This window comes from Manis pentadactyla, chromosome 3 (genome assembly GCF_030020395.1).
Source record: "Manis pentadactyla isolate mManPen7 chromosome 3, mManPen7.hap1, whole genome shotgun sequence".
NCBI classification, from domain to species: Eukaryota; Metazoa; Chordata; class Mammalia; order Pholidota; family Manidae; genus Manis; species Manis pentadactyla.
In genome coordinates, this window is record NC_080021.1 from 156,464,191 (window position 1) to 156,477,758 (window position 13,568).

Genomic DNA, 13,568 nt, shown 5'->3' on the forward strand with positions numbered 1-13,568 from the left:
CAGTAATTAGGAATAAAACTGTGCAGTCCTCATTAACCAGAAAAGCACTTTCTAAACCCAGGGAGTCTCTACTTTTATTTCAAGAAAAGTCAGCCAAATGGTGCTGCAAGAACCCAGTAAAGATTTTGGGTCAACTTGCATTTGCTGGCATTGATGGGGGTTGATGGAAAATTATTTTAAAAGGCAAAGAACAACAAATACTTCCAGCAGAAGAGATCTAAGCAGGGAAAAGCCTGAAGAATCAGTGTATGTACGCCTCAATCTTATTTGACATTTCATTATTATTTAAGCCTTCATTGCCCAAGTTCATTCAGTTAGTGCCCTGTGATAGAGCCTGCCTTTATTAGCCAACGATGTTAGGGTAACTGGTGGGAAGGCTACTTACTGCTCTCCCGGTTACAAGGTTCCAACGTGTGACCAGACAAATGCTTTCTGCATTGAGGCTAGGAGTGATAAGTCCCTGGTGACTCAAAATAGCTAAGGAGTGTATATAAAACCAGGCACAAGCTAGTCTCAAAGATGATTGCAGGCTTTACTTTAGTTCTTTAATCCCCACATCCATTTCTGTCCTGCCAGAACTGTCTACACTGGGGCCTCACTATGGCATTAGTCCCAGTAAGAGTCAAACGTGTTGTAAGCCTGTGCCTTTTTTTACCTGTCTAAGGGGATTTGGTCACTTACATCACTGTGAGGCAGTCTCACACATAAGAGGAAGACAAAAGCATTCTGAAGGAATGTGATTTATTTATGTTTTCTACATAGATGTCATGATGTGCCTGCTTCCTGGAAAAGCTACATGGATAGTTTGCAGATAGCAGAATTATCTAGCTCTTATTCTCTTTTAGCTGAAGTTCTTATCACCCATGTTTCAAAACCTAATTAAGCTATGGTTCATTTATAACAAAAGGACACTGGACAGTATCTGGGCTCCTGTCTCTGCTTTATCACTAACCAGCTCTGTGGCTCTAGGCAAATTAGCTCTCTTTGGGGACTCTGTGGCTTTATCTTATAATAATAATAGCTATAGTTATTAAACACTTCCTCCAAATTAGGGTTATACCAAACACTTTAACTACATTATCTCATTTAAACCTCACATAAACCCCGTGTGTCGTTTCTGTTACTACCTCCATTTTGCAGATGAGGAAACAGGTATGGAAGGGCTCAGCTTGTCCAAAGTGACACAAAAGAGCTGGGATTTGATCAAGTTTCCTAAGCCTGTGCTCTAAACCCCTGGGCTACATGTTCCTCTAACTGCCCCACTACCCTAGCCCAGGGGGTTGTTTTCTTGCTCTAGAAATTCCCGGTTGTACTTGGAGATCATTTGGCTTGACTCAGGTAGCACATCTCAGCTGCTGTGTCATTTATTTTTTAAATGTTTTTTACTTTTTCAATCTTGTTTCCCTGACTAAGCAAAATGTCTGAATGAGTCCATGGAAAAACCACTTCCTTTAGATTTTGAGGGAGGTGTTCTGCCCTTTATAGATTCCCCTCTGCATGAAGGAGAGTATAATGCCTGGTTTACAGGTTGCTCTGAAGCACCAAGCAAAATGACCATAAGGCGAAAAGCGCTGTAGGAAGAGAATTTGTTCACTAGTATTTAAAAATAACAGCTCTTTCAGGGAAGACTTACTTACACTATGCATTCTCTATAGCATGGAACACACTATACCCTCAAAGTTGTAAGATGCTAAAGTGGATGTGTTGATCATTACTTTGACTGTGGTTTTCAATTACAACAAGAAGTCTTAAATGTATTCTTATTTACCTTTGCACCATCAATTGATGTAGCAAGAAGAACAGTTTCATTGGTGATGGTGAAGCAGAGATAACTAACATTTATTGAGTGCCTAAATTCATCCTAGGCGTTATCTCACTGAATTCCCACCATCTCTCTCTGAGGGAGAGGTGAGAAAACTGAGATGAAGAGATGTTAGTCAGCTTCCATTGGACGCATAGCTTTTCTCAAGAGCTAGGATTGAAACAGAGGTTTATCTGTCTCCAGAGACCAGGGTTTTCACCGTGTCATACTGAAGATGAATTTTCTTCAAAAATTTTGAGCTTAAAAGTCTGTATAGTGTTCATATATCATTATATTAAAATATCTAACTTAATAGTCAACATTTTCATAACAGATATTATAGTGATAGACCATCATAGCATAAAGCTAAAAATCATAAGGATCATCCCAATCACACATTGGAAAAGATCTTAAAATTAGCAAGTTCAACAGCCAATCTATTGGTTTTCCAGCTTCAGCCCCAACATCTCCTATGATGTGGGACTCACTGTCTCCAGTGACAGCTTCATCTTTGAACACTCTGAAAGTATTATCCCTAGGCAATCCCTGAGGAATCTCAAACTTAAGATGCTCAAAACTTAATTCATAAAGTAGTTTCATAATTTTGTTTACACTTAACTGGGGAGCTGGGCTTACCAGAGCAGAGTGAGCCCTAAGGAAGGAAACATTATCCCGTCAAAAATTAACTAGAGACTATATTTTAAACATCTACTCACTTTTTCATTACTAAGACCAAAGAAAAAGGTTAGTAAAAATTGTCATACCCTATTTCCTTGAGATGTTTCAAGATCATCTTGTCAGAGCTTAGTGTTTCATTTGCATTAGAAGACAATTGTATCAGTCAGGGTTCCCAGCAAGAACTTGAAGCATGTTAACGAAGGGACATTTACAGAGGCATAGGCAGACGTCAGGAAAATCAACTGAGTATGGTGAAGCATCCCCAGGTTAGCAATACTAGAGAACCATTAGTAGCTGTGGCCCTGAGAGGGTGGGCGGAAGGAGCGGGTCCCAGAACCTGGGAAAGTCACCATAGAAGACTACCACCCCAAGAAGAATTGTGACCTGAGGTGGAGGCATGCAGCCAATTGGAAGTGCATCAGGAAATGGGGCATCCTGACCTCACACCCCCACACTCCCAGAGTTTCTGCTGATGACTCAGCATTCCTGCCAAAGACAACTGAAAGACAGAAGACAAGGGAGCTTACAAATGCAGCCCAGGAACAAATGTTAGCCTCTTGCAGGACACAGCACAGATGAGCAGGCAGCGGGCATGGGGAAGCAAATGGAGAGTTGCAGCACTATAATATTCCATGTAATCCTATACGTGCCCTGAACTTTACTTTTCCTTCTTACTTCTCTCTTGCCACTTACCTCCACCATCTCCTCCCGTTTCCATCTGCTTAATCAGCAACAGGAAGGACAACTAATTTCAAAGTAGCCTTAGGTCATGGGAGATAATGATAATCCTGTAGTTCTACTAGATTTTGCCATGAAAGAGGTTAGCATTTATCTCTTATTGTGCAAACTAATTCAAAAAGAAATTGTGTGACCTTCCTTCCATATTTTTATGTCATAATTAAAAGACCAAACCCACTAAGAAATACATAGAGACACACACACACTCAGAGGCTATTTAGCATTCACACATCAAATAAACTTTTTTTCTTTTTCTCTGATTTGTTTCCGAGATTTTATCTAATTGTTCTTCATTAAAGCCTTAACTAAGCTGTAAACACTGGTGATATAAGTCCAAAACTCTGAATTACTAGTCTAATTGCTTTCCCCATCCCCAATATGTTCAAAGCCTTGCCTCTGGGGAATTATGTCTTAACTAAAGTTTCTGAACAACGGGTCTCAGAACAAGATTTTTCCAATGGGATCTTCTTATGGCCTTGAAGATAAGAGGTCTGATGAACAGAATTCATTTCAGACAAGTCAGGTCCAATGGGGGGACAAAAGGAAGTTTTCCAGTTTGTTGTGAATACCTTGAGATGGAGTTGACCTAACAGGAATGGTAAGTTCAAGGAGATTTTTACCATATTACTTGGGTGTTGATGAGATAGTCTCTTTATAGGTGTTTGGAGCCTGAAATAGTTTTATCCAGACTCATATAAATCACATATGAGTCTATCATGCACGAACATCACCAATCAAGACCAAACCCCTCAGTAAAAAAGGTGACAGATTCTTATACAAGCATGAGCACAATAAAGGCAACGGTTTGTCTTAAAAGGTAGCTGAAACTTCAGTAAGTTCACTAGTTGGGGCTTCAGAGTTCCATAATTCTTTAGGGTGTGTGTCTTTTTCCCCTTGATGTTAGTAGTGTGGCACGTGCACTGAGAAATAGACCTTTTTTAATTCACGTACACATTTATTCAAGTATTTATTACACTGCTCCTTTGAGGCAAGTATGGCAATAACCATCCATTCCCCCTGTGCCATGACACTGTGTGGTCCAGACACTCATTACGCCTCATATTGAGCAGTCCAGCAGTCTCCTAACTAGTTTCCTTGTTTATACTTGAATATCTTCCCTTTATTCCCCCTAAATCCATTCTCTAGCACCCCTGTAATGATCTTTGTAAAACACGAATCTGGTAGCCACATTTCTCCCACCAAATGCTTCACATTTTCCCATGTTTGCCAAGATAACATTCAGTCATGCTCTTGAGCACCGCTGTGATCTGATTGCAGCAGACTTTTCAAATTCCTTCCCATGGCTCCTGCATCTACCACTTTTTGTGGATACTGCCATTGTGACCTGATTTGCTATACCCAGCCCCATGCTGCTTCATGCCTTAATGCCGCCATGCTTTCATGCACAGTCTCAGACAGCCTGGGCCACTCTTCCCCTTCCCTGCCTAGGTCAAGCTCCATTTCTCTCCATCTCTGCCTGCACCTCACAATCATCTCTTCCCTGGACAATTGCAATAACTTCCTAAACAAGTCTCCACCTTGCATCCACTCTTGCCCTCTTTCAGTCTGTTCCAGACTGCCAGGATGAAGGTGAAGCATCCTCCATTCCCTCTCTACCCACTTCCTATCACCTTTTAAGATAAAGAACCAAATCTTTACTAGGTCCTGTCTAGGAGACCCCACCAGGCCTGGGTCGTCTCTCCAGCCTGATCTCCCCCATATGCATCTTGCTCCAACCACAGCAAGCTTGTTGCCTGTTCTTGAATGCCCTTGATGTTATGTTTACTCCTGCTATGGGCTCTGCACATGCTGATCCCTCTTCTTAGACAGCTTTCTCACCTTTCCTACCCATTCTACACATCTCAGCTCAAGAATTGCTCTCAGAAGGAAGGCTTCCCTGATCTCTGGCCTAGGTCAAGTTTCTTTATTCTGCTATCTCATTAAAGAATGTTCCTTTTCTTCATAGCATCTACTTCAGTTTGCAGACAATTGTGATTAATGTCTGTCTCTGCCCCAAAAGCAAGTTTCATGAGAGATGGGCACCATCTGTTTTTGTCCATCATGAATTCCTGGCCTGACACAGTATCCCATACAAAAAGGGCACTCAGAAAAATAGTGATCAGTCAATCAGTTCTCCAAGACTCTATTGCTTTATTTGGAAAGCGCTGTCATCATTATTGCTATCATCATAGGTGGGATTGGTCCCCTGTCTGACTGTATATATCTTCATTCAGTATTTGTTTACTTGTCAGTCCCTTCAAGACCTCAGAGTTCAGAAAGAGAAACAATATATTAATCAACCGTACATCCACTATGCCTGACACATAGTGAACAATGTATGCATCAATGAATTTTAATTGAGGTAAAATTCACATTACATTGAATGCACCATTTTAACCATTGTAAAGTGTGTAATTCAATGGTATTTATTATATTTACAGTGCTGTGCAATCAATATTACAATCTAGTTCCAGAACATTTTCATCATCCCAAGAAGAAACCCTGCCCCCATTAAGAAGTCACTCTCCACTCTCTCCTCTCTCTAGCCCCTGTGAATCATTAATGTGCTCTCTGTCTGTATACATTTTCCCATACTGGACAGTTCATATAAATGAAAGATACAATATGTGATCTTTTGTATTGGCTTCTTTCACCTAGTGTAATATTTTCAAGGTTTATCCATGGGATAACATGTATCAATATTTCATTTTTGTGGCTGAATAATACTCCATTGTATAGATACTCCTCATTTTGGTTATCTATTCAGCTGTTGATGGGCATTTGGGTTCCTTCCACCTTTTGGCTACTGTGAAAAGCACTGCTGTGACTTTCATGAACAAGTTTTTCTTAGCATGCCTGCTTTCAGTTGTTTGGGGTATATAACTGGGACTAGGATTGTTGTTGGGTCATATGATAACTAGGTGCTTCACTAATGAATGAACCACTTTAGATTTCACCAGCAGTGAGCGAGGGTTCCAATTATTTCTCCACATCCTCACAAATACTTGTTATTTTCTATTCTTTTTTTTTTTCAGTTATTATTATTGTAGCCATTCTAGTCACTGTGAAGTGATAGCTCATTGTTTGGTTTGCATTTCCCTAATGGCTAATGGTGCTGATCAGCTTTTCATGTGCTTGTTGGCCATTTACATATCTTCTTTGCAGGAACGTCTATTCAGTTCCTTTGCCCATTTTTTGACTGTTTTTTTGGTTTCATTGTTGTTGAGTTATGAGTTCTTTATATAATTCTGGAAACTAGACCCTTATCAGATATATGATTTGCAAACATTTTCTCACATTCTGAGGACTGTCTTTTCAGTTCTTGATAGTGTCCTTTGAAGCACAAAGTTTACATTTTGATGAAGTTCAACTTACTATGTCTTGCTTTTGTTGCTTGTGCTTTTGGTGTCACATCTAAAAAAACATTGCCAAATCCAAGGTCATAAATACTTAGCCCTATGTCTTCTTTTCGTAAGGTTCTTTTGAGTTTTAAAATTCTACAATTTCAAATATTGTTGGGCACCTATTAGAGACAAGGAACTGTTGGGATTTCTGGAGAAACTAGACATTGCAGGCACAATAGAATGGACTTTACTTAAAGAAATCATTTTCATGTTAGAATTAGATCTCCAGATTGAAGCTTCAAAAGTGCCAAGATGGAATTTAGTTGTAAATAGACTGAGAGATTTAGAATAGGGGTCCTTTCAGGGTAGCTGAAAGGACCTCTAATTTAAAAAGTTAAAACAAAATTGCAAAATACGTAAAGGCTGATAATATGCTCTCAGGAAAGCTGGGGGGAAATCTGGCAGATGCCAAGCAGCAGTGCTGGACTAAAGAACACAATGTTAGCTGTGTGGAGGAGGAATGTTAACAAATGCTGCATACAGTTGTAAACTGAATATAAGAAAAGCCATCCTAGATAATAAGACAAGGAAAATCTTGGTTTCTAGTTGAACTCTATGAAATATAAGATGAAGACTTTCCCTATATACAGTAAAGGCTCTGAGTAAGGAGTTTGTTGGATACAAAATGAAATTCCTAGAAGAACAAATGAAAACTGTACAGAGTAAGTGATCAAGAATGTGTTTGTTGAATGAAAAATAAAATTCCTACAAAAAAAGTGAATTTAACGTGGCCAATATAAAAATACCTCCATTGAAAAATGAAATTTCCAAATAGATTATTGATCAGGAAGAAGTAAGAAATCACATTTCAGAAAGTAGCTTATCTGAGAAGAAACAAAAAGAAAAAGGAAAGAAAAGTAAGGAAGAGAGCAGGCAAGTTAACCTATTTACAAGTCTATACGCACAATATAGGGAGAAAAACTTTAATAAAGATAATTATTCACTTCACAGAGATCCAGCCATTTAATACAGGTGGAGGAGAAACTAGCAATCATATGATAATAGTCTATTACTATTCTTATTTAAATATTTCAATTTATTTATTTATTTTTTAATAAAGTATAGTTGATACACAATATTATATTCATTTCAAGTATACAACGTAGTGGCTCACATTATTAAACCCTCACCCCAACTAGTGTAGTTACTATCTGTCAACATAGGAAGATATTACAGTCACTGGCTATATTCTCTATGCTGCACTTCCATTCCCAGCACCAACTTATCTAATGACTGAGATTTTTGTGCACCTTTATCTCCCTTCCCACCCATATAACCCAACCCCTTCCCAATGTTAACCACCAGTCCCTTTCAGTGTCTTTGAATCTACTGCTGTTTTGTTCCTTCTGTTTTGCTTTGTTTTTAGATTCCACATGTAAGTGAAATCTTATGTATTTGTCTTTCTCTGCCTGGCTTGTTTCACTGAGCATAATACCCTCTAGGTTTATCCATATTGTCCCAAATGGCAGGATTTCTTTCTTTTTTATGGCTGAATAATATTCCATTGTGTATATGCACCACATCTTCTTTATCCATTCATCTATTGATGGACACTGGTTGCTTTCTTATCTTGGTTACTGTAAATAATGCAGCAATAAATATTGGGGTGCATATATCTTTTTGAATCAAGGATTTTGTTTTCTTCAGGTAAATTCCTAGAAGTGCAATTACTGGGTCATATGGTACTTCCATTTTCAGTATTTTGAGAAACCTCCACACTGCTTTCCACAGTGGCTGCACTAATTTACATTACCACCAACAGCGTAAGAGGGTCGGTCCCCTTTTCTCCATACCCTCACCAACACCTGTTATTTCTGGTCTTTTGGATAGTGGTCATTTTAACTGGCATGAGGTGAGAAACATACTCTTTTCTTTCTCTTTCTTGTCTTCTCCATTCCTCTTCTCACCTTTCCTATCTCTATTTTGTATTCTAAAGAATCTTTTAGCATCAATAAGAAAGGCCAAGAAGACAAAGATTGTAAGCAAGAATACAGATATGGGAATGATATTGTTCATTATCAATAGAGCTAACAGTAGTATATATACACTACTGTTTTCTGTTTTATTTACTAAAGATAGGGAAGTCAAACAGAAACCCTTAAAATGCTCTATATGATGTTTGTGGTTGTGGTTTCAATACTGTCAAAACTCACTGAACTTTACACGTAAGTATAAATTATACCTTAATAAAGCTGACAAAAAGGAACAGAAATGTCAGCCATAAGCAGGTTAATTGTAGTTCAGGAAGAAGAGGCTACTGATCTCCAGCTAGAGAGAGATGTTTACAAAACTGGAAGGTTCTGCAAGATGGTTTTCACTGTGGAAAAGTAGAGAGAAAGAAACCTATTACAAGCATGTTACAGAATTCAAGTCAATTCTGAAGTCTCTGGTCTCATCCTGGAAACAAAGTCCTATATCTCAGCACAAAAATGAGAGGAACAGCAACAAGCAGAAGTCAAGAGATTTTGAAAACTATGAGCATGGGATCAAGGTAGTGTAACAGAAATTTGACATTCTTAGCTTTTTTAAAATAAAATACAAGTTTTTATTGGAGATTAGTAATAAAAAATGATAGGTAATGCCACCTCACATCCATTATGATAACTACTATTAAAGAATAAAAACCCAGAAAGTAACAAGTGCCTGTGAGGATGTGGAGAAACTGGAATCCTTTCGCACTGTTGGTGGGAATGTAAAATGGTGTACAAAGAAAAACATACTTTTATGGAAAACAGTATGGTGGTTCCAAAATATTAAAAATAAAATTACCATATGATCCAACAATTCTGGTTATACACCCAAAAGAATTGAAAGCAGGGACTGGAACAGACATTTGCACACCCATGTTCATAGCAAAATTATTTGCAATAGCCAATAAGTGGAAGCAACCCAAGTGTGCATCAATGGATGAATGGATAAACAAAATGTAGTATAGTATATATATACAATGGAATATTATCCAGCTTTGAAGAGGAAGGAAATCCTATCACATGCCACAACATGGATAAAGCCTGAGGACATTATGCCAAGTAAAATAAGCCATGCACAAAAAGACAAATGTTGTATGATTCCACTTATAGGAGTAGTCAAATTCATGAAGACAGAAAGTAAAAGGGTAGTTTGTAGGGTCTGAAGGGGAGGAGGGAGAAGTGGTAAGCAAAATGTTGGGACAGACTTCCATGTTCTCAAAATGGTGTTTGGATAGGATTGTAGCCTCAGTGTTTCACTGTTTCCTGTATTCCTCCAACTGTAAAAGGAAGCTCCTCATAATCTGAAGATGCCTTAACAGTTGAAGATGGCTTTAGGCATGGCATTCAGGAAAGAAGTAACAAATTAATAGCAACAGGAGGGAAGGAAAAATGTAGGAAATGGCTGAGAAGGAAGTAAAGTTCACAAAAGTAAAATTAGAAACCATCTCATGAGTGGGAGAAGCAAGTAAGTTCAGAATTTGTCAAAGAGAGGGGTGATGGTGCAGCTGAGCCAGAAAGGAAGATATTCTAGAGAAAGGAGTGAGGGTCTGGTGGCTCCAGCTGATGAACAGAGCTGTGGGCTGATCAACTTTTGATATAAGGATAAAAAAGCACCTTGCTTTCTATAGATAAACAAGTACTGTCTGACTGTCAGTTCTGATGTTACACCCAGCAAATTGCAGATACCTGCTGGTATTTCATAAGTGGAAGGCATGGAAATATCCACAGAAATCAAAAAGCAGAAAGTCACACTGTTCAGAGTCATATATTTTGGGATTCTTTTTTAATAATAAGTGTCGGGAAGAACACCAGGGAATAAAATTTTTTTAAAAAGAAGCTATGTGAAGTATAATTCACATTGCTCCCCCCCCAAAAAAAATAAACAACAAAAAATAACTGGGCATTAAGTAATTGTATCTGAATAAGCTTTCATATGTAGTTTTCAATTAAGTACTTAAAATGATTATTTCTTAAAATGATTATTCAGGGAATATTTTGCAGTTGGGATTATTTATTTTTTATAACCCTTTCTTTCGTGATATGTGGGTTTTTGGTCAGTCCACTTATTCTTAGAATGCTCAAAAAAAAGGTGAATGAAGAAAAGGAAAGGAGATTCAAAGATGCCAATGTGGCTGCTGGGCAGTAGTAAACATAACGAGTGAATTAGAAAAAGGCTGAAATGAACTAAAATCATGGCAACTGCTTTTTTCAATAGTATTTGCTATTGCCATCTTCCATTTCCACAGAAGAAGGCAAACCAAAATAGTATAATAAAAATAGCTAATTTTCATCCAACTCAGCATACGATATGCCAGGGCCAGTTCTAAGTGCTTTGCTCATATTAACTCACTTCATCTTCACAACAGCCCCTTAAGGAAGGTATCCTGTAAGAGTTCATTGTTAAGTTTTCAGAAATTTTGTAAGTCTGTTGGTAGCTTGAAATCAGCCATTGCAGGAGGATTTGTTTACACCATGGAAACAGACATATCTACAAACCAGGGCTGTCAGGGGGAGAGCGGATTGTTAAACACTTTCTAGAGCACCATTGTTATTGTCCTTCTTTCACAGATTGGGGAAACAGGGACACCGAAACATTAGGTCAACTTTCCATGATCCTGCAAATAGTAGCTGATAAAGTTAAGATTATATACGATGCAGCATTACATAAGAGACCAAGCTTCCAACCAACACACTATATGTGAATAATATGACTGAAATGCATTGGCTGTGTTCACAAAGCCTAGAGCTCTAATTTGGACTCCTTTACTATCTACTGTTTAAACTGTCTTGGTCTCAAGACATTTTATAAGAGAGATGTTTACACTAAGAATGGTCCACACTTATCTCTGCTATATCATACGTGAAATAGATGGGGTGAAAACCCAAAATAATCCTTGATTATCGTTTCCCTCCCTCCTTCCTTCCAAACTTTACGCCTTTGCTATTGGAGTAGAATGTATGCAAAACTCTTAGGGTTTGGGCAGCATTTAAGGAGGACTACAGTGAATTACCTCCCTGATGCTCCCACATTGCTTTCCTCATTATCATAGAAAGCGGAACAGCTGTGCTGACAGTGGGTGTCATCGTCATCATTAATAAATATTTATTGAACATGCCCTTTGTGGTGAGCTCTGAGGACACAGAGAGGTAAAAGATATGGTCCTAGACTTGTCCAAGAAGTGGCTCAGGTAACAAGTAAAAATTGCTAAAAAGAGAGAGCAACCACAATGATTGGGGCAGCTGAGGAAGCCTTTCTAGGGGAGAAAATAGCACCTAAGATAAAGGAAGGGTCAAAGGAAAGTGGGCATTATAGGCAGGCAGAATGGTGGGAAGGAATGCACTGGGCAATTATCATTTTTGTGTACAGGATATAAGTTGTGCAGTTTGGCCTAAGAAAATATTCCATAATAGGAGGTGAGGCTGGAATATCCCCTGTTTGAGGAGGGCCTCTGAGACTGACCAAGGAGCCTGGACTTCAGTTTTTAAACAATAAGGAATCACTCAAGGTTCTTGAACACACACAAGATGTGTAAAGCAATGCTACGAAAAATATTGAAGTTAGCCAGGTGTGTACTATGAACTGGGGGACAGTTACTGGAAATAGAGATCACGGTAAAACAATAATCTATTATTAAAACTTTTTCAACATGGAAAATCCTATGGAATAATCAGAATTGTAAGCAAGATACAATTAGAATTGCAGTTGCAGACTGTGGTTACAATGGCTCAAAAACATATGCTGTGGGAAAGGCTAGGGAGAACTATAACTGAATTATCATGGTGATTGAGTTTCATTGGTGGAATTATGGGTGATTTTTTTTTCAATCAAATTTTTGGTAATGTGGTCATAGTTTGTCATTACAAAAATATTCATATGAATAATTTAGAAATTCTTGGCAGAAAAAGATGCTTGAAGAGGACACTAATTTTAGATAAAATGATGAATTATGCTTTAGACACAATAAGATAAAGGAAAGCCATTCAAATATGAATGGCTTTGGGACAGCTGGAGATACAGGACTGAAGTTTTGGAGGTTGGTCAACATTTGATACCCTGTGTTTTGAGTCATAGGAGTGACTGAGAATTTGGAAAGAGAATTCAAAGAAAGAAGACTTTAAGTGTGGGGGTTTGCTCAAGAAGGTATAGAAGAGGGGGCATAAGTCCAGTCCAGAGATGGGATTGAGAACGAGGAGTTAAGACCTTTTAGGACTTAGAGACTGATGCAAGTTAGTACTTTATAAAGTAGTTGACCTCTTCTGAGAATTAGATAAGAATGAAGACTGAGAAAAGTTGCTGGTTCTAACTTCTAACTTCTTGGAACTATGAAAAATAATAGTAGATGTATTTGTTGTTTTCCTCTAGGTTAGCTCCATGTTATATACATTACATCTATTGTCTTTTATAATTCTCATACAATGTCTTGTGTTGGGTGCCATTATTACATCATCCCCATTTTGCAGATGAGGAAACTAAGACACAGAGATTTTAAGATGAAAGGAATCTTAGAGATTATTTGGCACAAATACCTCCATTTTATATGTGAAGTTGAAAGGGCTCACAATTCAAGGTCATATGACTTTTCAGGGTAGAACTTCATTTGAAGAAGAGCTTGTGCTGGAGAGAGGTTATGCACCCAAACTCCCCTCAGTGGTGGCCGACCTAGCTCCCAGGGTTGCTGAGCTCTCCCATAATTGGCTAGGGATTTTCAAAGTTGATACTGAAAGGACTTGAGTCATATTTTCTCATACTTACTTTCCACATTTTCTTAATATGTAAATTGTACAAATTTTGATGCTCATGTCACTTAATGTTTTGGCTGCTCTAAGTAGCTTTCCTATTTCATTATTAGTAGCATTATATTATGTGTTATATATGCAAATGCTTTTAATTAAAGCCTGGTAATAAATCCATCAAAAGCAGGAATTTTGCTCTGGAGCAGGGGCAGGGTGGATGTTCAGCAGAGAAGAAAAGTTGTG

The 13,568-nt window shown here is 38.2% G+C and overlaps 1 protein-coding gene across 2 annotated transcripts in view; it reads right to left on the reverse strand.

Moving 5' to 3' along the window:
- Positions 1 to 13,568, reverse strand: part of LOC118933767 (WAS/WASL-interacting protein family member 2-like) — a 47,639-nt gene that overhangs the window by 24,152 nt on the left and 9,919 nt on the right. The window contains exon 3 of one of the 2 annotated variants that reach the window (XM_036928453.2): positions 8,487 to 8,938. The exons of the other annotated variant lie outside the window; for it this stretch is intronic. Coding sequence (XP_036784348.1) covers positions 8,904 to 8,938 — 35 coding nt within the window. The 3' untranslated portion in view covers positions 8,487 to 8,903. Of the gene's footprint in view, positions 1 to 8,486; positions 8,939 to 13,568 lie in introns of those variants that run through there. 2 annotated transcript variants of the gene reach the window in all.